At 39.4% G+C, this 21,050-nt stretch overlaps 1 protein-coding gene across 1 annotated transcript in view; it reads right to left on the bottom strand.

Moving 5' to 3' along the window:
• Positions 1–4,651: 4,651 nt before the first annotated feature.
• The window catches only part of LOC588639 (zinc transporter ZIP8), a 37,651-nt gene continuing 21,252 nt past the window's right edge, over positions 4,652–21,050 (bottom strand). The window contains exons 3-12 of the mRNA XM_030992774.1: positions 19,826–20,033; positions 18,963–19,153; positions 16,471–16,636; positions 15,386–15,555; positions 14,568–14,714; positions 9,618–9,761; positions 8,570–8,642; positions 7,003–7,155; positions 6,315–6,502; positions 4,652–5,407 (exon numbers count right to left, since the gene is read on the bottom strand). Coding sequence (XP_030848634.1) covers positions 5,270–5,407; positions 6,315–6,502; positions 7,003–7,155; positions 8,570–8,642; positions 9,618–9,761; positions 14,568–14,714; positions 15,386–15,555; positions 16,471–16,636; positions 18,963–19,153; positions 19,826–20,033 — 1,578 coding nt within the window. The 3' untranslated portion in view covers positions 4,652–5,269. The remainder of the gene's footprint in view (positions 5,408–6,314; positions 6,503–7,002; positions 7,156–8,569; positions 8,643–9,617; positions 9,762–14,567; positions 14,715–15,385; positions 15,556–16,470; positions 16,637–18,962; positions 19,154–19,825; positions 20,034–21,050) is intronic.

The raw sequence follows: 21,050 nt of genomic DNA, 5'->3' as shown, positions 1-21,050 counted from the left end.
AAGAGCCATGCTTTTCAGGGAATGTGTCTTAACTGATGTTCTTCCACACTTGCATAATAAGAATGAGTAATGCTCACAAATTATTTTTCACCTCTTCCCAGAACTCAACTTTCTCCTTAAACTGCATTGCCTTGTTAGAGATGAGAGATTTCAATGCTTATGGTAGTGGACATACAGTCAACAACTTAATTATTCATACCTCTTGTAAATGTGATATTTTTCAGTGTGATTATTGGACATAACACAGAGACGCCAAGGTAAAAGATCGGCAATGCGTGACATTTTCATTTTTCGGCGCGCGAGCGCGCGTGCGAGGGTATAACACACGTATAGGTATGGCGTTTTTTTTTTAATCTAGCGCGCGCGCCGTGCGTGAGAGCCGTTTTCAGACCCTCCAAATGCGTGACGTCACGCCTAATGCGTGACACTTGGTAGCTCTGATAATAATGCTTGCCAATTTTGAGCATTGTTATGGGGTCAATTGAAAATAAAAAGAGTACTAAGCAGAAATTCAGTGGAAGAAGTAGGACACTAGCTTTATGAGGCGTACTTTAAATCACATGGTCAGGTTACCCAAATTTTTGTGAGGCATACACCTTTATTCACGAAATGTCGGGGTAATGTTTGGCGAGCTGTTTAGTCGTCAAGAGAATCTTCATTCCAAAGGTCTGCATAAAATATGTAAAAAGTTCTATTACGCCCCCCCCCCCTCTCTCTCTCTCTCTCCCTCTCTCTCTCTCTCTCTCTTTCCCTCTCCATCGAATTTCGCCATCTCCCACTCTCTTTCTGTCTCTCCCCCATTTATTTTCTCTTATCCCTCTCATTGCTTATTGCTCCATTTTCCTTAGTCCAGAATCTGGCCTATTTAATGCCCGGCCCCCCCCCCCCACTCAGTGTTATTTAGGGTACGCATATGCTCGTACCCTCTTTTTGAAAGCACCCCCTATCTGAGGACTGCCAACATTTCCAAACCCCCCTTTCGCGGGCTTTTCGCGGGCTTTTCCTGCCTTGGAGACCCCCCTAAATCAGGAAAAATGCTCAATGTACCCCCCTAAATTCGGAATAATTTCTCAGGAGTCCAAAGAGATGAGAGAAAAAAAGAAAAACACCCCCTTTTTAAAGAAATCTCAGGGTGGAAAGTCAAATACACCCCTTTTTTTACAATTCTCGGGCCGGACTTTGTCGCACGAAAAATACCCCTTTACCGGACATTTTGGCAACACGCATGCGGTCATTCCGACCTCTGAGTGGGGGGGGGGGGGGGGGGGGGGGGGGGGGGGGGGCCGGGATTTAATGTTGATCCCCACCACACAAACGCTACTTCCCCTTAGCAGCCGAAGATATTAAATTAGGACGCCCGGCGAAACAAAAATTCTCAGGCTGGGCTGGTTAGAGCATAATTATGGGTTCGTTGATAACGCCATCTTCGGCGGTTTGAATCAAATGATTGTGTAGGCAGGGAATATAAAGAACTGGCCAGATTCTGGACTACTCTTTTCTCAGACCTACCATTCTTGTTGCATTTATTCTACCTTTCTCTCATGTTCTCTAAATTTATCGTTCGACTTTCTTCGTCGTGAAGTAAAAAGAGGCTATAATTGATACTAATATTATGAAATGAACAATTTATTGCATATCACAAGAGCGTCCATATAATTTCATATGTGAATAGAATTTGCAGCATTTATGTGTTCAGTAAGATATCCGCTTCGTTCTCGATGCAATTATAATATATATTGATTATATCATGCAACCTCTAGCAATGCCCCCCCCCCCCCCCACCCTCCTTAGACCTCGGCCATGAAAAGGCCGATCGCCGCCAAAAATAGAATACAAACTGGTAATTTCAATTTTTGGAAAATTCACTAATTTGCATATTTATGGTAATTTATGCAAACGAGGTCGTACAATTCACATTTTTACCCATAAATTGTATATTCTTCATATTGAAACATTCGTTTTCACTTCATATATTCTTTACACCATTTTGAATAATTACACAAACAACAACAAATAGCGATTTGGGGGCTGACATGCAAAGACAAAATGTCACATGACTTAATTCAATGTTCGACAAAAAAATGTTTTAAAAGATGTGCAAGACTGTGAAGGCTTAAAAGTGCCACTCAGATATAAGAGGGCAAGATCCCGGATCTCATCGAACAGATGATCAGATGACGAGATTCTGGCTCTCACGATGTCGACATCCTTTAGGTTTTCTGTTTACAAAGAGTTCATAACACTGGAATATGGTAATAAGAAGATTGTTGTCTCGTTGGGTAGTGTTGCTGCCCCTCCCCCTCCTCCCCTCTGTCTCTCTCTGTCTCTCTCCCACACACACACGCACATTATGTCAGGGGCAGCCGAGCGATTTCCAAAGTGGGAGGGGGCACCAAGAAAAAAGGGCACTTTCTGGAAAAAAGGGCACCTACAAAGGGAAATCTCACAGTGAAAATATACAATTTTTTAGACATTGGTATATACCCCTACATTGTGATTACAATTATCAGGGATGGTTCATTTTGTTTCACTTTTACACCATACAAGATATTGCTTAAGCATCATGATTTTCAGTTGGTTTTGATTGTCTAAAACCATGTTTGCGAGCGAGCGAAGCGAGCGAGGAAAAATGTTATGATGAGTGAGGTTGCGGTGCGAAAAATTAGATCTTTTAAACAAGCTGAGCGAAGGTTTCAAAAGGCTTTTAACCTTAATAATGTTGGCATCATTGCAAAGTTAATGTTACAATCTTTCGAATGGTTCATATTTAGGTTTCAAAAATTGTTACAGCTTTGACTTATCTGCTTTTAAAAGTGGTGAAATTACTACCCGATTATTCCGCCCTTGATCGGCCCGCTATTGTGATGTACGATTTGTGACGTATGTTGGGCACATGAGCGAGAGTGCGATCCTCAAGCTCTCACACAACTCTCGCCTGCATGCATTATACGTTTACAAACGCCACTCGAACGCTAAATATCTGATCAAAATGTCCGACCTCGAAGAAGAGGTTTTACTCGAATTAGAATTCGAAGTTGATGGGCACAGCTCCACAATAATGGTACTGGTAGTGATAGTGATGATGATGATGATGGTGATGGGGATGTAGGAGAGATGGAAGAAAGAGAACAATTCGGAGAAGACGGCGTCGATGCTGGTACAGGTCAAGTGATAGCATATCAGCGCGAGCTGGCCGAGTTGCCAGCTGCCGCTCAGCTCCCCCGGCCCCGCTTAACTGGCGATCGATCTGTCATGACTGGGCGAGACATTTTCAAATTTTTCGGGATGTGTGGGGCTTTTTGGCAAATTTCACGGATAATAAAACAAAGATGATTAGATGTGAGATTATATTTGGCGAAAATCAATTACAAATATGCACCATTCATAAATAGAACTGCAGCCTGCAGGACATCATACAAAATAATACACAAGGACGCCCGCGATTCACTCATCATGGTCTCCGTATAATCAACAACAATCACTATCACGCCAAGGCATGATGACCGAACAAATACAAAACATCCCAGCAAATTACACAGGACGGTAGGGTATTTGGACAAATCAAATTACACGATTCACCCCTCGTATACTATTATATTACATAAATTTGCTTAATATTACATTTAATTACATGATTTCTAGAGATTGTTATTCCACTTTCTGGTCAGGATATAAAGCATGCAAAGTCTGGATAATGTATAGCTATGCAAAATACCGCACGCGAGCTGTGCGAGAGGCGAGCTTGAGGCCGAGAATTGCGATCGTGCCCAACCATGCAGGGACGTCATAATCGGCCTACTGCGCAAACAAAATGTTAAAGCCAGGAATTGTAGTTCTGAGAATTAAGGTTCTTGGAAAAAGCTTTTTACCGCGTTTCATTTATATTTACAAGACTTTAGAGCAGAATGTGTGTCTTCATATTGGTCTACGCTATCCGGACATGTATAATTTGCCCATTTTTAATGATTATGTGAAATTTCTTCGCCAAGCTACTTTAAAGAGGAAAAAACCCAATCCTAATGGGGTTATAAGCACATTCTCATGACGGAAGGCTGAAATGATCTTTGATAAGTATATCATCTATAGATGCGTGCGAGCGTAGCGAGCGATCTTTGGGGGAAATTGCTCTTAGTCGCTTGAAATTAGCTAAGGCGCGTTTAATGATGAGAGGAAAAGGGGACACTTATCAGGAATGAAAAGGAGCATGTGCCAAAGTACTAAGAGTAATTAGTGAAAATGGGGAACTTCTTACACCCTCAAAAAAAGGCACTCACCAGGGATGAAAAAAGTCAGTAAAGAGAATAGGAAATGGGTATTTGTCGTTGAAAAGGGGGCCCATCAAATTTTGATAGGGGCAATTATAAGAGGTGAAAAGGGGCATTTATGAAAAGGGAATATAGGTCCCTTATTAGAAAGGAAAAGGGCACGTATCATTGTTAAAAGGGAAATTATCAGAGGTGAGAAGGGGCACTTATCGCACCTGAAAAGGGGCAATGACCAGATATAAAAAGGGGCACTTATAATGAAGGAACATGTGCATTAGTTGAAAGAAGTTGGGCACCGATCAGATTTTAATAGGGGATTTATCGGAGGTGAACGTGGCACTTATCTGAAGTGAAAAGGAGTAATTTCTCGTACCTGCAAAAGGTCATTTACCAGAGAAGGAGCACTTATGAGAAGGGAAGGGGCTCTTTTTAATGGGTCACTTATCATTAGAAAAAGGGGTACTTATTAGAAAGGAAAAAGGGCACATGTGGAAATATAAGGTGCGCTTATCCGAGTTAAAATGGGGTTAGTTAATAAAAGGGTAGGGGCACTCCTTACAAAGGGAAAGGGGCACTTGTCAAAGTAAAAAGAGGCACCTCTCAGAATTAAATAGGACAATAATTATCAGAGGTGAAGGGGGCACTTATTAATAGTGAAAAGAGGCACTTCTCGTACCTAACGAGCGGCACTTACTAGAGATTAAAACGGGCACTTATGAAGATGGAAAATGGACACTTCTTGCAAAGGAAAATAAGAACTTCTCGAATGAAAAGAGGTACGTGCCCAAGTAAAAGGAGCCATTCTCAGAGTTAAAAAAAGGGAAGGGCACTTTAATAGGGGCACTTGTCAAAGTAAAAGGGGCACTATTTCTATGTAAAAAGGGGCACTTTACGGGTGCTTGAAAAAGTGGGGGGGGGGGGCACTGTGCCCCCCTGCCCCCCGGGAGGGCCGCCTCTGCATTATGTTATATGTCCCATTTGTATCTCTTCACCCTCACATTTCCCTATATAGATACTGTAATAGCGTCCTCATACAGCGCTATTAACAGAATAATCCCAATTCCCGCCAAGAATCCAATATTCTGCAGAATAGCCACGGTGACCTTGTTGCTTTTCCCGTCGTATTGGTGTAACATCGGAAGCTGAAAAGGATAAGGAAAATGATTACCTTCTTTTATACAGTGGAACCTCGATATAAGGCGCTCTGATGAAACAAGGTATCTGTTATAACAAGGTGATTAATGCTGGTCCCATCTCTCTCTCTCTCTCTCTATATATATATATATATTTGTTTTTAACCTGATATAACAATTTAGGTAATTTCCATGGTCTCAAGGACCTCGTTATAACAGATTGGAACTGTACTTCCTTTCATAATAACATTAGCGAGGATTATACTTCCGTTTAAATTATGAAAGCCTTTTTGAAGAGGCAACAGGAGCCTTCACGCTAGGGAACTTAATTATAATTTTGTTATGCTATATGTTCATTTTGCAAAACAGATGTTGATTATGTACACGTAGAAGGCCAAACATTATGTACGTAGCTATTAAAACTAATTGCCCAAAAATATCTAAAAATCGTATCACTGGGCCCATTAGAACCAGGGATAATTTTTTACGAAACAGTGGCCTCTGTAAATTTAGAAGTATGGAATGTAAAGGATATACATTAACATGAGATTCCCTTCATGTTTCTAAACATTTCTGATCAAATGATACTTATATGTCTACTTTGCAGGGTAAAGAGAGAACAATTTCTGACGTTATTAATTAGAAAGGAAATAAATGAAAACATAAATTATAGGTTTTTTTTAGATCCTGAGTTGTTATCTCTATTGCTATCTAAATTGATTACCACAAGGCATACACATTTCATATACATATTGTTAAGGTATCTAGCTTGGCCTAGATTCGTGAAGATCCGAATTCGGATAAAATCGTTTATAGAAAGTCTCGGGTACATTTGCGGAAATTAAAAACATATCTTCGGAACGATTCGGTAAGTTTATCGGAAAACTTCGGGGAAGATCGTGCAGCTGCCGCTTACCATGTCAACGAGTCCAACGTAGAAGAACATGCCAGCAACAGCAGCGAAGATCCATTCCCGAGCGGTCTCGGTCTGTCCCAGCGGGATCCCGATCCACAAGCCGATGAATGCCGAACAAGCGCAAATCATATTCAACAGGAGTGCCGTTCGGAGTCGCATGCCCTGCTTCATGAGTACGGCCAGATCACCTAGAGAGAACAAATTAGAATAGCGTCTAACAATTAATTTAAAGCCCGTCCGTCTAGTTTGGCCAGGAGGGATTAGACCACCCAGCGTGGTCGGTGACAGGTGGCTTCTCATCAAATCAGCTCTCAACATATGAAAAAAGAGGATCGTGGGGGACCATCGGGCACCGCTTAGGCATTGTTTTCTATATAGAGGGAGCAAGTAGCTACAAGTAGTACAGTGGGGCTTTAAATTCACTGTACGCAAAAATGTAACTGGACATCAATTTCGAAAGCTATTTTACTTGCATGGTATTTAGGATCAGTTATTGGTAGGTCTTTATTATTATCGTCATCCCTAACATCAACCACATCACAATCATTTTCATCGTCACCACAACCATCATCATCGAAACCATTTTTAGCACTATTTATCATCATTATAATCTTCATCATCACCGTAACCATCACCACCATCATCACCACCATCATCACTATCATCGGTGGTAGACGAGGTTCGTTACCTAGTTCGTGCGGGATCTCGTGGCAGAGGACAGCTATACTAGTTGAGAGTCCGGCAGCGATGCTCAGGGAGAATGCTGCCCCTATCGCTAGACCGTCACCGAAGTTATGCAACGAGTCGCCCAGGAGTATCATCATCGCTACCGGATTGCAACCTTGAAAGAAGAAGAAGAAAACAGAATCATAAACAGTCAAAGAAATTTAAAAAAAAAATAGACAAGGACTAAAAATAATGGTAGGCTATTAGTAATGAAATTCAATAATATTCGATTGAAACCAAAGGTATGGAGAGATGAATGATACAAAATAAATGTACCCATCTATTAAAAAAAGGATACTTAAAATACCTAATAGTGTCATTGAACAGTCGAAATACAAATAATATCAGTACTAAAATAGCATCTTAGGCTTCATAGTGTGAATATAATTCTGGCCCAGATTATGGAGAGATGAGCAATATAAATACTTATTTTACATTCGAACTAAAATATGATCAAATGATAACCTGGGAGTTTTTGTTTAGTATTAAAGAGTCTTTCATGATTCTCATAAACTACTACTACTACTACTACTACTACTGCTGCTGCTGCTACTACTACAACTACTACTTCTACTACTATTACTACTACTACTACAACTACTACCTTATTGCTCCGATTGTCTCATTTTCGCTCGCAGGAACATTGCCAGCACAAACCACTGAACTCTACCTCCTGGACGGATCATCGCCCAATCCTGTTCACTATACGTTACGTACTAAAAGGCTGTATTGCCTAACCGTTCATGAATATTTATGTGTTTGCTTACCTCGGCAAAATTTTTGCTTTTACTAAATGGACAAATTACGGTGGGGGTTGGATGAAATGGACATAATGAATCAAGCAGAAGTGATCTATGATAATTCATGCTTCTTATCCTTCGTGTGCTTGACTTATAATCTTAAAATCGCTTGGCAAACTGAGTCCAAAGTTCGACTTGTTTCACATGTGTATTATAGGCAATGACGAGCTTGCAACCTATTTTGATCAAATTACGGTGGGTGAACTTCCAAAAGTCAATGGGACATGAGGGTTCCAATGAAAGAGCTAGTGATAACGTAAGTCGGGGTGGATGTGCTTTTCGTTTAAACAAAAAATGAATTTTTAACGATTTTTTGGGGGGTACAATTCCATAGGCTAACATGTATGGCTGCTGACTCTGACGATAGGGGGCGTTGTGAAATGAGTCTAAACGGAGCTATATGTACTACTACTACTACTACTACTACTACTACGTCTGCTACTACAACTACTACTACTACGACTACGACTACTACTACTACTACTACTGATAGTACTACTACTACTAGACTGTACTATTAATACTACTACTACTACTACTACTAAACACTACTACTACTACTAATAATAATAATAATTATTATTATTATTATTATACTGTACTACTACTACTACTACTACTACTACCACTACTACTCCTACTACTACTACTACTACTACTACTACTACAACCACCACCACCACCATCATTAGTGGCTTCAGGCTTTGCGTGACGAAATTCAAAACTTACCCCTTACACAGCAATCAGTATCTTCGGTCGGGAGAGGTGTTTCAGTTTCAAATGCCTTTGCCTCATTAGCTGTCTATGAATGAGAAGAAAATGATACGATAAACTTTGGTATCTTACGAAAAACCGCACCGTTACTATGTGGAGCTGCTAAATACCGTATCAGGACAATTACCCACTGGACAATCACCCCCGAAAAATCGGTCGGTTTGTCGTCGATTTGGCGGTATGACCGAAGCATGATTGTGATAAGGTAATTCAGGCAAACCAGGAACCGTTTTACAAAGCCTTTTTTCAATGACAAAGGACAAAATTTGAGTGACAAATCTGCTGATAACCAATCAGAAGCAAGGATTTCAGTAGCTTATAACAAAAACTGTCATTTGTCACTGATGACAAGTTCTGTGAAACATGGCCCTTCTCGGGACCGACAACATACCGATGTACACATGTCATTAGAATGAATGGCAAATAGACAGTCAGTTTGGTTGAGAATCGGACTGGAGTCAGGGTATTTTTTCGGTGTGACTGCAGAAGTATTCGGAAGACGGTCTATTTTGGAGGATAATAGATGTCCTCCGTTAATGAGACAAGTTGAGAATAATTTCTAACGATCTTAAAGACCGTCAATACTACTGGGCCAGAAGGGATTAGACCCCACAGCGAGGTCACTGACAGGTGGCTTTCTCATTAACTCAGCTCTCAACTAACATAAGAACAAGAGGATCACGGGGGAACAACAGGCACCGATTTGGGAAGTTTTCTATAAAGAGGGAGCAAGTATAGCTACAAGTAGGACAATGGGCTTTAATAACCATCAACTTTTCGACTTTATACTCATATTATGAAAAAAATAGTACATGTCTTTAGCTTGTGCATTAGTAATATGCACTGCACTTGGTTAAGTCACAATGAGACGAACAATGAACTCGGCAAGTCTCGTTCATTATCCTACTGTGACTTACCCTGCGTGGAGTGCACATCCACTAATGCACTCGCAAACATGTATATATATTCAAGAAGCAAAGAGAAGAGGTAAAGTGAAGCTTACTAGTTCCATCTTCGATTCTGAGTGAGATACTCCATTTTTGCCAGTAGCAAATGATCCTTGTCCCGACATAGCACGCCCTCGTTGCCCGTTAGCTGTCATCTCTACATCCGCCGATTGTGTATGGCTGTGATGGGAGTGACCACACTGTCAAAAGTGAATAAAATCATTTAAAGAAAAAAATGTAATCATTTGATAATAGACAATGACGATGAAATATCACATTATTATGTTTTAGTATCGAAAGAATAGAGAGGGAGAGGGACAGGGAGAGAGATTGGGAGAGAGGGAGAGAGAGATTTATAGAGGGTGGGTAGGAGGGAGGAGAGAGAGGGAGAGAGAGAAGGGGAAGGGAGGATGACGAGATTTGAAGAAGGTACGAGGCACCCTTCAATTAATTATTTTGATTCGTTTATTCCCATTTTATTTACCGAGTAAAGCCAACGCCCCCCCCCCTCCTTACCTAAAAGCCTTAGCATAAGACCCGCCATACGTGTTAACCTTCATTACGCGCACTGGAGACAGTGCACTGTTGTGTCATATTAGAAAACCTACATAGGCACAACAGCGCGCTACATAGCGTAACTTTCGCTACTATGGAAATATAAACACACACAAACTGAGAACGTGTAATTAAATGCACGTTGTTCTCACACACATCATTATAGTAACGTTGGTGACGGGGGGATGTTATTAAAGACGTTTAACTGGGAATTCGTAATAAAAAGGAAATAATGACAAACGATCACAACGGGGGTTTGAACGCAAAGAAAATACATTCGCACACAATTCGATGTTAGAAACATCGACTGTCAGATTGTTTTCATGCTTGCATGTATTTGCTTACTCATGCGTTTGTTATTTTGCTTTGATAAATGGGGCTTACAACCATTCTTGTATTTGATCAAAACCAATAAAGGCAGTATTATCAATTTTCGTCAAAATGTATGTAGAACTACCAAAGGTCGATAACGGTTTTCCTCAGCGATTTTCAACCTTCTATAAAGCACATTACCGCGATATGGTCGCAAATTAACTGTTACGTAATATAATTTTCGTCACAAATCTAGAATTCAATGTTCATGGTGTTCTCTGCTTTTTTATGTTTGTATTTGTTTGTTGCCTGTTTCTTACTCGTTATTAGTTTGTTTTATATTCATTTTCTGGTTGAATGTCTTCGGTTTTCGTTCATTATACCATCGAACAAAGCAGTCATGCGTTATAATATTTTTGTTTTCCTTTCTTTTTTTGGTCAACAAATTCGCGTTATAAATGTTCGTCAAATGTAGATTTATTAGTTATTAAATAGATTCCTAGTTTCTTTTCCGGATTTGTTGAAGAGGAGGACGAAGGGGTCCGTGTTTTTTAACATGAAAGCCTATATTTGTTAACTGTTTGATTAATATTTTCTTCTTGTATGTGAGTCTGACATTTCTTGTATAGTTCATAAACCGTATTCAAAATATCACAAAAAGTTCAGGTAAACATAATGAAAATATCACAATAGAATATAGTAGCTGCGTTATCGATCTTATTAGTAATATTACTACCTTTATGAAGCTCTTAATTTGCTCCTAGACGAAGAACGCACATATGTATTTCTCTGATTTTTTGTTGTTTTTGTATCTGCTTATTCCGACCAAGCAATTTAAAACAATCGAAAGACAGTTCAGAACGCATCATTTTAGTTTAAAATGGCGGCCTACTTTCATGAAACTCGTTATCTGTTCGGAGAAGAAGACACATTAGGTTTTTTATCTTTAATTTGCTTTCACTGCGAAAAAGCAAGTTATAACTATTGTTTTTGTTATAATAATAATAATAATACATAACATTTATTAGGCGCTTAATACTGATGTTTCTAAGCGCACAATGTTCTGATTAAGAGAAGACTATAACCCGTACAATTAAATTAGAAGAAAAAGCAAAAATACAAAAGTAACTTAGATAAGGTAAGAAAAACAGTGGCAATCAACTAAATAAAGACAAATATGGTGCGCACCTCCATTGACCGACGCACAACTGCAATTTACAATTTGAAAAGATAGGTTTTGAGTAGAGATTTGAATTGAGATACAGAGGGGGCGCAGTGAATAAAGGCGGGCAGTTTGTTCCAGAGAGCGGGGGCAATAACTGAAAAGGCGCGGTCACCATACCGGGTGTTAGTGCGGGGTCCAGGTGTTAACAGTAATGTGGAAGATGAACGAAGTGTTCGTGACGACGTACGGGAACGTAAGGATATGAGATCGGAAAGGTAAGAGGGGGCTAAGCCATTGATAGCTTTGTAGCACAGGAGAAGAATTTTGAAGGATATGCGGTGGTGAATTTTAAGCCAATGTAGTGAGTTCAATATTGGAGTTATGTGCTCTGATTTACGCGAGAGAGTCACAAGCCGAGCAGCGCTATTCTGTACCCTTTGAAGTGGGACTAGATGTGACTGAGGGAGGCCAGAAAGAGAAGAATTACAGTAATCGATATGGGTCGAGACAAAAGCATGGACTAATTTTGAAGTTGTGGGTCGGTCAAGTAGCCTCCTGATTCTACTGATCTTATATATACCAAAGGAAGCAGATTTACAAATATTACTAATGTGTTGTTTGAAAGTAAGATTGCTGTCAATATTTAATATTTAAACCAAGGTCACGCACAGAAGCACAACAACTGAGAGAGCCATCACTCATAACAAGATCAGGAAAGGGGTCTGAGTTCCGAAATTTAGAAGTAATATGAATCATTTCAGATTTTGAATCATTAAGGCAGAGACAGTTTTGAAAAGACCAGGTTTTGATTTCATTGAGGCAACTGGTGAGTTTGTTCGCGGCTACTGTCCTGCTGTTTGGGTGAAGAGTTACATAAATCTTGGTGTCGTCTGCATACATAGTGTGTTGAATATTCTGATGAAGGTTAATAACATTTGAGAGAGGGCTGGTGTAAAGAATAAACAGGAAGGGGCCGACCACGGAACCCTGAGGAACGCCGCAGATGAGGGGAAATGATTCCGAGTTGGTGTCATTGATGATCACCTTCTGAGTTCGGTGCATGAGATAGGAGCGAATCCATTGAAGTACGGTGCCGGTGATGGAGAAGTCGTTCTCTAAGCGATGGAGTAACAGGTCGTGGTTGATAGTGTCAAATGCGGCAGTGTAATCAAGCAAGATGAGGACAGCTTCATTACCCTTATCTACAGCTAGAAGTAGGTCATTTAGGACCTTGACAGTTGCAGTCTCAGTAGAATGATGATTCCGATAGGCAGATTGGTGGATTGGAAACAAACCGAGACTGTCAATGTGGGCTTTCAGCTGTAGTGACACAATACGTTCCAAAACCTTCCCAAGGAATGGCAGGTTTGCGATGGGCCTGTAGTTCTTAAGTCCATTCGTGTCGAGACTCGGCTTCTTTAGGAGGGGAAGAAGCAGAGAAGTCTTAAAAGACTCTGGAACTATTCCGGATGATAACGAGAGATTGAACAGTTTGGTTATGTGAGGAAGGAGTTCATCGAGGACTTCCTTTAGAAGCCAGGTAGGAATCGGATCTAGCTTACAGTGTTTAGAAGGAAGTGAAGTGATGAGCTTCCTGACTTGTGAGAGGGATACAAGGCAGAAATCAGAGAGTTCATGACAAGGGCCTGGAGCAAAAGATCTTGAAGCTGGTGCTGGTACTACATTAGGGAAAGAGGATACAACTTTGGCGACTTTTTCCCTGAAGAATGTAGCAAATCTGTTGGCGAGTTCACTATCAGAAGAATGATCTGGAAGAGGTGAAGATTGAGTGGGCGTTGAGAGTGTCTTCACAAGACGAAACAGTTCTTTAGTGTCAGCATTCTTGATGAGATCTTTGAGATACGCTGACTTCGCATTGAAGATGCACTCATAATATGACTCGCATTCACGGCGGTACAGCTCTCTATCAACAAAAAGTCCAGACTTGATCGAACGACGTTCCGCACGACGCCTTCGCCTCTTGGCTTCCTGGATATCATCGGTAAAGCATGGCGCATCAGGTCTGATTGATACAGTCTTGACCTGGATTGGAGCGTGCTCATCAATCAACGTCCGCAAAGATGAGTTGTAATGCTCCGCGGAAGCAGAAGGACAAGATAGATCAGGAAGTGAATGGAACATTGTGTCAATAGAGTTGCGTAGAGAGTCCTTGTCAATGCTGCGATATTTCCTGAAGGAAACCTCTTTCTTGGGATTCTTCGGCCTTGCGATATTGACAGTGGTGACAAGTGCACAATGGTCGGAAGGCATGGAAGATAGCGAGTTCACGTTGCAGACATCATCCGAATTCCTTGTGAAAATCAAATCTAGAGTGTGACCTGCGCGATGGGTTGGTTCACGAACATGTTGCTTGAACCCTAACGAATCAACACATGTCATAACAGATTTTGCAAAATTATCATTGGGATCATCAACATGTATGTTGAAATCACCCAATAATAGAGGAAAATGATCATCTATAACAGCACCTTCAAGGAGAGTTGGAAATTCATCCAAGAATGTGCCGTTGGAGAGATTATTATTGGCAGACGGGGGTGGTCGATAAATACAGTACAACCTTACAGCAGATGAAGGTGTCAGATTGAGTGTGACATCCAGTAATTCAAAAGATGCAAAATCATTGTTGTTGTTCAAGGTACAGCGAGCCGTGGATCTATAGAGAAGCAAAATCCCACCGCCCTTATGCTTTCATTATAAATAATATAGCTATTGAAAGACTGTTCAATTGATTATTGTAGTGGTGGTTATTTTACCTGACTGCTAAGAAAGCATAAATTGTTAGTAAGCAACCATATAGGAACTCACCGAGAGACCTGGTAATGAGGATTAATGCCTTACCGAAGGGCACTAGCACCTTGGTTTCGAACCGGGGTCGCCGAATTACGAGAACACTGCTCTACCAACTGATCTATCGCGCCTTCTGGAATTCACATGATTTAAAATTGTGGCCTACCTTCGTGAAACTCGTCAGCTGCTCGAAGACGAAAAAGACGTAGATGGCCATCTCGACAACGAGACACTTCCAGATATACGCCATCTCCGGGCTCGTAGGCGTATGAGCGCTGTGATCGCTGCTGTCGTGGGTGTGGAGACCCACAGCCTGCACGAGATTGAGAAAGAAACGTTTATAAGTATGAATAAGAACATGATGTATTGACCATATCAGGAAATTCGATTTCCACTGCGCGATAGAGGTAATATAATATAATGCATATAATGAGACAAATTACAATAAGTTAACAACTAAATTATTCATATGCCTACCCCATGTAAATTTGACCCCCCCCCCCCCTTTCGTATTCCAAGAACGAAAGATGGACTGGTTATATGAGGGCCTTTAATGAATACTTTCAGATGTTAGCTTTGATATGTCACATCTCAAGAAACATATATCAGGACAAATCAATTGTTTACACGCTAAAATAATGACAAAACTTGGTGTTTTTACAATCACTTCAATTTAAAGCATTACCAGTCAGCATACAAAAGGGCTCAAAAAAGAAAAAAGAATGGTATGATTCCCTTCTCGACATATCAATGAACATCGAATACCTATGGTAAGAGGTGTAATATAGCATCACCAGTCAGTATTAAATAGTCTCAAGAAAACAAAGAATGGTAGAATCCCCTTTCGAGATTTCAATATTCATTGCTTTCCTCTGGTTCAAAGATGGTGGTAAGACAGCATTCCCAGTAAACATAGAAAAGGGCTGAAGTACAACAAGAAAGAGTGGTGAAGTCCCTTTTAGGGATAAACTGCCCATTGCTTACCTGTGGTAAAAGATGTAAGACAGCATCACCAGTCAGAGTAGCCACGGCTAAAGCTATCATTGTTTGTATGGTCTTGTCATAAAAACCCTCTGACATACACGGGACGAACAACCCGCCGAGCACCGCAAACAGGCTGATGATGAAAACTGCTAGAGTGCCGTATCCCCACACTGATTAAGAGGATACAATAGAATAGCATACAAAATCGATTATTAAAATAATAAAATATTTATTTATCAAACAACAGATCAACTTTATCAAATACATGTATTAGGGTCCTGCTGAATAAAATTATCATTAATGGTATATCGATCTGCCATCATTGGTAACTTCCACGGTAACATTGCCCAACAGCCAATCAAAATCAAGTATTTTATTGAAGTTACCATTGATGGCAAAGTGACCATCAATGATAAGTTCTATCTATTTATCAAACGACGGATTCCATCAAATATATTCAAGTAGTCTGATTTTGAGTTTTGATTATCAATTACGTGAGTTTTCACCGTAAATAGATAAATACAATGCAATTATTCATTCATAAATAAACTTAAATTTGTATGTCTTCATACAGAGGAGATCAGTGCCCTATTTCATAAAAACGTGTTTTTATCTTCATACAAATTTGCTCTCACCCAAATATAATTATACTAAAACGCCACAATTTTAATAGTTTATGAACGGTTTTTTTATCTTGATAATTATAACAAGCTTTATGAAACAAAGTCCATGTCGAGTTTTTGGACATTTGTTTGGAGAAACAATTCCTGAGCGAAAGTGCAAAGAGAGGGATCTTTCAATGACGCACCCCAAAACGGAAGGCGGGAGTCACAATAAGAAAGAAACTGAAATAAGTTTATTACATTCATTAAGAAAAAAATAGCTGGTGATATATCAACAAAATCACTAATCAGTTACACAAAATCAAAATATTATTACTACCTCTGAGTCTATGAACCCCAAAAATCGGAGGCATTAGTGATAACAAACAAGAAAGTGAAAGAAGTTAATTACATTTATTATGAAAAACAAGGCTGGTGATATCTATCTAAATATTTACACTAAATCACAATATTTTTACTCACTTTTTGCTTTGGAGATATCCGATGGCTCAGTGGTTGTAATTTCGCATGCTCCACTCAAGATTTGTTGCACCAGTGACGGAGAAAGTTCGTTGAACTGTTCTTCGGTAATTCCAGCTTCATGGTCAAAACCGTATATGTCAAGTAGTTCTTCGCTCGAAAAGCATGTCTATAGACAAGAGAGAGAGAGAGAGAGAGTGGTATAAAGTAACAGGGGGAAATCCTTTATTAATCTGATCTATTTATTTAAATACAGTGATTAAAATACATGCTTTCAGCTTGACATAGCTGTTTTCAACATGTCCATACATGGTACATTATTAAGAATACAGGGCATTCTACTAAGATATTGAGCCAATTTAGCTATTCCTCTTCTAACGAAGTATTTAAATCCAGCTTAAAACCCTTGAAATCTTAATTTTTCGTCATCATAATGACTGTTGAGATCTTTGGTCATTAAGTTTTCATATGTTTGAATGTTCGTGTCAAATGCTAATGGAATGTCTTCCAAAATCAGATCGTAGTCGGATCCTATGTTGTACGATGGGATTTAGAGTATATAGTAGTCTATTCGCCATACTTGTACGTAGAGTTTATTGAACTTTGGCTGATAATGAAGGCGAATTCAAAGACTTTCGTTGACTCAAAGAATGAAAAATGAAAAATGAAAATACAACCAAACCAAAACCAAAAGACAAAAAGACAAAAATGAAGAATAACTAAACTTTACCATACTTTTAAAATCTATAATCATTAGGGTGAAAATAGTGATGTGAAGGGAGGGGGATTGATTGCAAAAGTCACAACCTATCTGAGGATTTGATTATACCTCAACGTTTTGTCGTTGATAGGCTATGTACATAATATGTCAGATATAACATTGGATTATTCAGTGACATTTTAAAGGCATGTCATGAGAAACTATTTATTTCATTCACACTAAGACTGTTTCACCCTATATATCCAATGTCTTTTAAAGGCTTTTTTACAGCATTGTTAAGTAATCTTATTGTATTATCTAGCGAACCATTAATCCGGCACCTTTTGCCGACAAAATGAATAGGCCTAATTGGAAAGAAAAATACCTATTTCAAATAACCGGGTGCGAGATCATGAAAACATTTATAGACTTGGTTCATTTTACACTGAGATACAAGGAATGTAACCTATTGACTCCTTGAACCGGACAGTCCAACTGTTGAGAAAAGATCACCAGCTGATCAACAAATGATGTACGATCATACAACTCGATTCCTTCTTTTTCACTCTCGAATTAGTCCCATGGATGCAATTGGTTTATGCACCAGAGCCCTGTTTCATATAACTTGTTACCAATAACAAGTTACAATCACAAGCTACTGCAATCGTGGCTTTTGATCCGCTGAGATCAACTTTGTCATAGAAATTTAGCATTTGTTGTTCATGACAAGTTTTAAGAAACAGAGCCCTTGCAATCGACATATTTGCCTTTACCAAAAGGGTGACAAGCTCTCAAAATAAATACATCGAAAAGCATAGATAGCATTTAAATGAATGGGACATGTTTCGGAGTTTCAAACTTAATCCTCAGGCAGAGTTTCACAATCGAACTAAACCCCATTTAAAGGCCTTTATATACTCCCTGCCTTCTCTGATTTTAAGAATGTTAAATGTCAGAGTGATGAAAAATTGGTCTGCGCGAACGCTGAGCAAAATATCTCGAGCTAATTTCTCGAGCTCGAGCGTCGAGCTGATGAAAACGCGATTTGTAAAACTTCGGGCTTATTTGCTTATCAGAAACAGCAGGCTATTTGGCAATCTCGAGCTAATGAAGAAATACCTAATTATCACCTAATCATCACCTCTCTGACTCACAGCAGCAATACGGACGTGACTTAAGGGAAGAGTTTGGTTTTGAGTTTCTGTTTGAAAGTTTCTTCTGTCAAATAGGCAGCGATGTTGTTCAAGTACCTAAGCGGACTATACACAGTTAGCGATTTGTTTATGAATGATCAATAAAACATTTAAATATATGTTTTGCTATTAAACACATAGGACTGTGTTTGTGTTTGGTATGGTCTTTGATGAATCATGAGAGAGTAAGATTGTTCAAGGAATGATTGGGAAATGAACAGTGAAAACATATTGCTATAGAATGGCGCATATACTGATTACGTCATAGGCATAATTAGCGTAAGCAGTTTGGCTATCGAAATACGCTTTGAGTACAACGAGCATTATCGTACATGTAATTCATCTGTTGACAAGTGTGTAAGTTTGTTTGTGTTAAATTAAAATATATGTTTCCATAAGTGAATCAAAACATGGAATATATCTTACATAAGATTGATATGAAATAACATTTACTGTATAACGTAGAACATGTCACTCTTCACTATCATTCCACCCTTGTGTTGTGCGTCAAAAAACCGCGCAGTTCGTTGACGCAGTCCTGTGTCAAATTATTGACGCATCGTGAGCAATTTGCATAACACATTAATTTCAATCCATCTTACCGTTGTAACGTTCGCAACGTGTGAATGGCTATGATTGGCGTGGTCGTGATCATCAGCCAATACCGTAGCTCGCTTCTCTATGCTCCGCCCCTTCGAGCGTGTTGCTATGACGTCCCTCCTCCTACGGGCGTGTTCATGGTCGTGGCCATCGTCCCCACCGATTCCGAGGTGTATCAGCATGTGCGCGAACTCTGCGTTGCGTTGTAAAGAGAGAGTTTAAAGAGAGTTTGAGTTAGACTATATAGAGGGAGAGCCAGGGACAGGTGGCGGGGGGGGGGGGAGGGGTTATCATAATGTTTTATCATAACAACCGAGGAATTTCACAAAAGTCTGTAAAAATTATTCTCTGCAAATTCGATCGTCAATGGATTTTACTTACTTTTACATTTGAAGTTCGCTGCTCCACTGCACAAACACCCAAATAGACATTTACCTCACTGATTTAACCTACCCCCCCCCCCCCCCTTTTTTTTTTTTTTTTTTTTTAAATTAGATGCAAATGCCCAAGAAACATGAAATATTAATCATAGAAAACTTCATTATCACGGATTTTATCCAGGGGTATGTCATTTGAAAGTAAAGATTTGAACCTAAATACAACGTATCTGAATTGTCTCAAGTTGTCACTGTTGCGTCAGTTAATGGAGAACATCTGTTGTCCTCTAAAAATGTTCTTTGTCCGAGACATCGACCTTATAATTACAAGCAAATTCAAGAGTCGAGCATCGAATTTGGAAATGTACGAACAAAACAATTACATCGTCCCAGAATGCTTTTACATAGGAAACATGATAGGGTTTAGAAGATCCCAGTGGGTTGATTTCTAGGCAGTCTCTACGATCGTCGTATTCTCTTATGCTCACCTCCCTCGGTAATGACGCCCAACGTCGCAAACGTGTCGAAAATTGCCTCGGTGAAGTCCGTGGTCGAGGGCAGAATGGGTTCTCCTATGCAGTACCCTTGTAGTAGACCGGCGACCACGGCCTGCGCCGCATACTGGAGCTCGTCATCGTCAGCCCCTGCTTCGTGGTCATTCACGGTTTCGTCGAAGACAGATTCAACGCTAAAGCACTATTAAATTTACGATAAAACGAGAGAGTTCGCATTTATTTGATTTTTCTAATCATCATCTGATAGTCCATGGATGGAATGCTCATGATCGATCTCAACACCTACTTATTTAAGAATTTATTACGTTAAAGTTATATTTAAAACAAGATAGCAACTACTTTCGATATATCAACCAAACGCAATCTTAATATATTTTGTGGGTCACCTAAAAAGATGGCAATGGCGTATTAGGTAATCCAAATATGATTTCTATGGGACATAGAGTACCGAAGCTGTGAAGTCATAAAAATCTATTTTTAGAATTTCTCAATTTTTTCTTCATTTTCCGAAAGAACATCAAAAATAATGTCCAAATGTCGAAAACCAATTAGATATGTTAAATATTGGCTGAGATATGACCATCTGAATAAATATACTCCCCATAGGAACTCGGTGTTATATGCTCTGGCTCCTAATGGTTAGAAGCCAGAGCATACAACACTGAGCTCCCATTGGACATATATTCATTCAGATGGTCATATCTCAGCTGAAAATAGATTTTTGATGACGTAATTAATTAGCGTCTTTCACTCCTAGCCTTATTTTTCCTTTTTAATCCGAAATGTTTTAATTCTCCAAATAGAATTACTACAAACCAAAACAAAGTTGATACAAATGACATCATTCAGAAATTAAATAAATTACAAGTCAAACTAAATGTATACATTTTCTTTTGCACCCAATACAGTATACAGAAGGAGAATATTTGAAATACTCGTTTAAACACATGTTTACGTAACAACAACATAAAACAATGCTTTGTTCAAAACATGTTAATAATCTTTTAATCTTGATCTAAGGAGACACGAACGAACGAAAGTAAAGCATAGTTCTAGCCCTGAATATAGAGATTTAACTTTTTAAAAACAATACCAAACACAAAACACACTCACAAAACAAATTACATTCGGTCCTTCTATTCCTCATGTATACGCACATATAGTTAAACAGACACACACCACCTTTAAACACCCCAAA

The sequence above is a fragment of the Strongylocentrotus purpuratus genome, unplaced genomic scaffold (genome assembly GCF_000002235.5).
Source record: "Strongylocentrotus purpuratus isolate Spur 01 unplaced genomic scaffold, Spur_5.0 spur5_scaffold_20, whole genome shotgun sequence".
NCBI lineage: Eukaryota > Metazoa > Echinodermata > Echinoidea > Camarodonta > Strongylocentrotidae > Strongylocentrotus > Strongylocentrotus purpuratus.
This window is presented reverse-complemented; position numbering and strand designations above follow the sequence as displayed.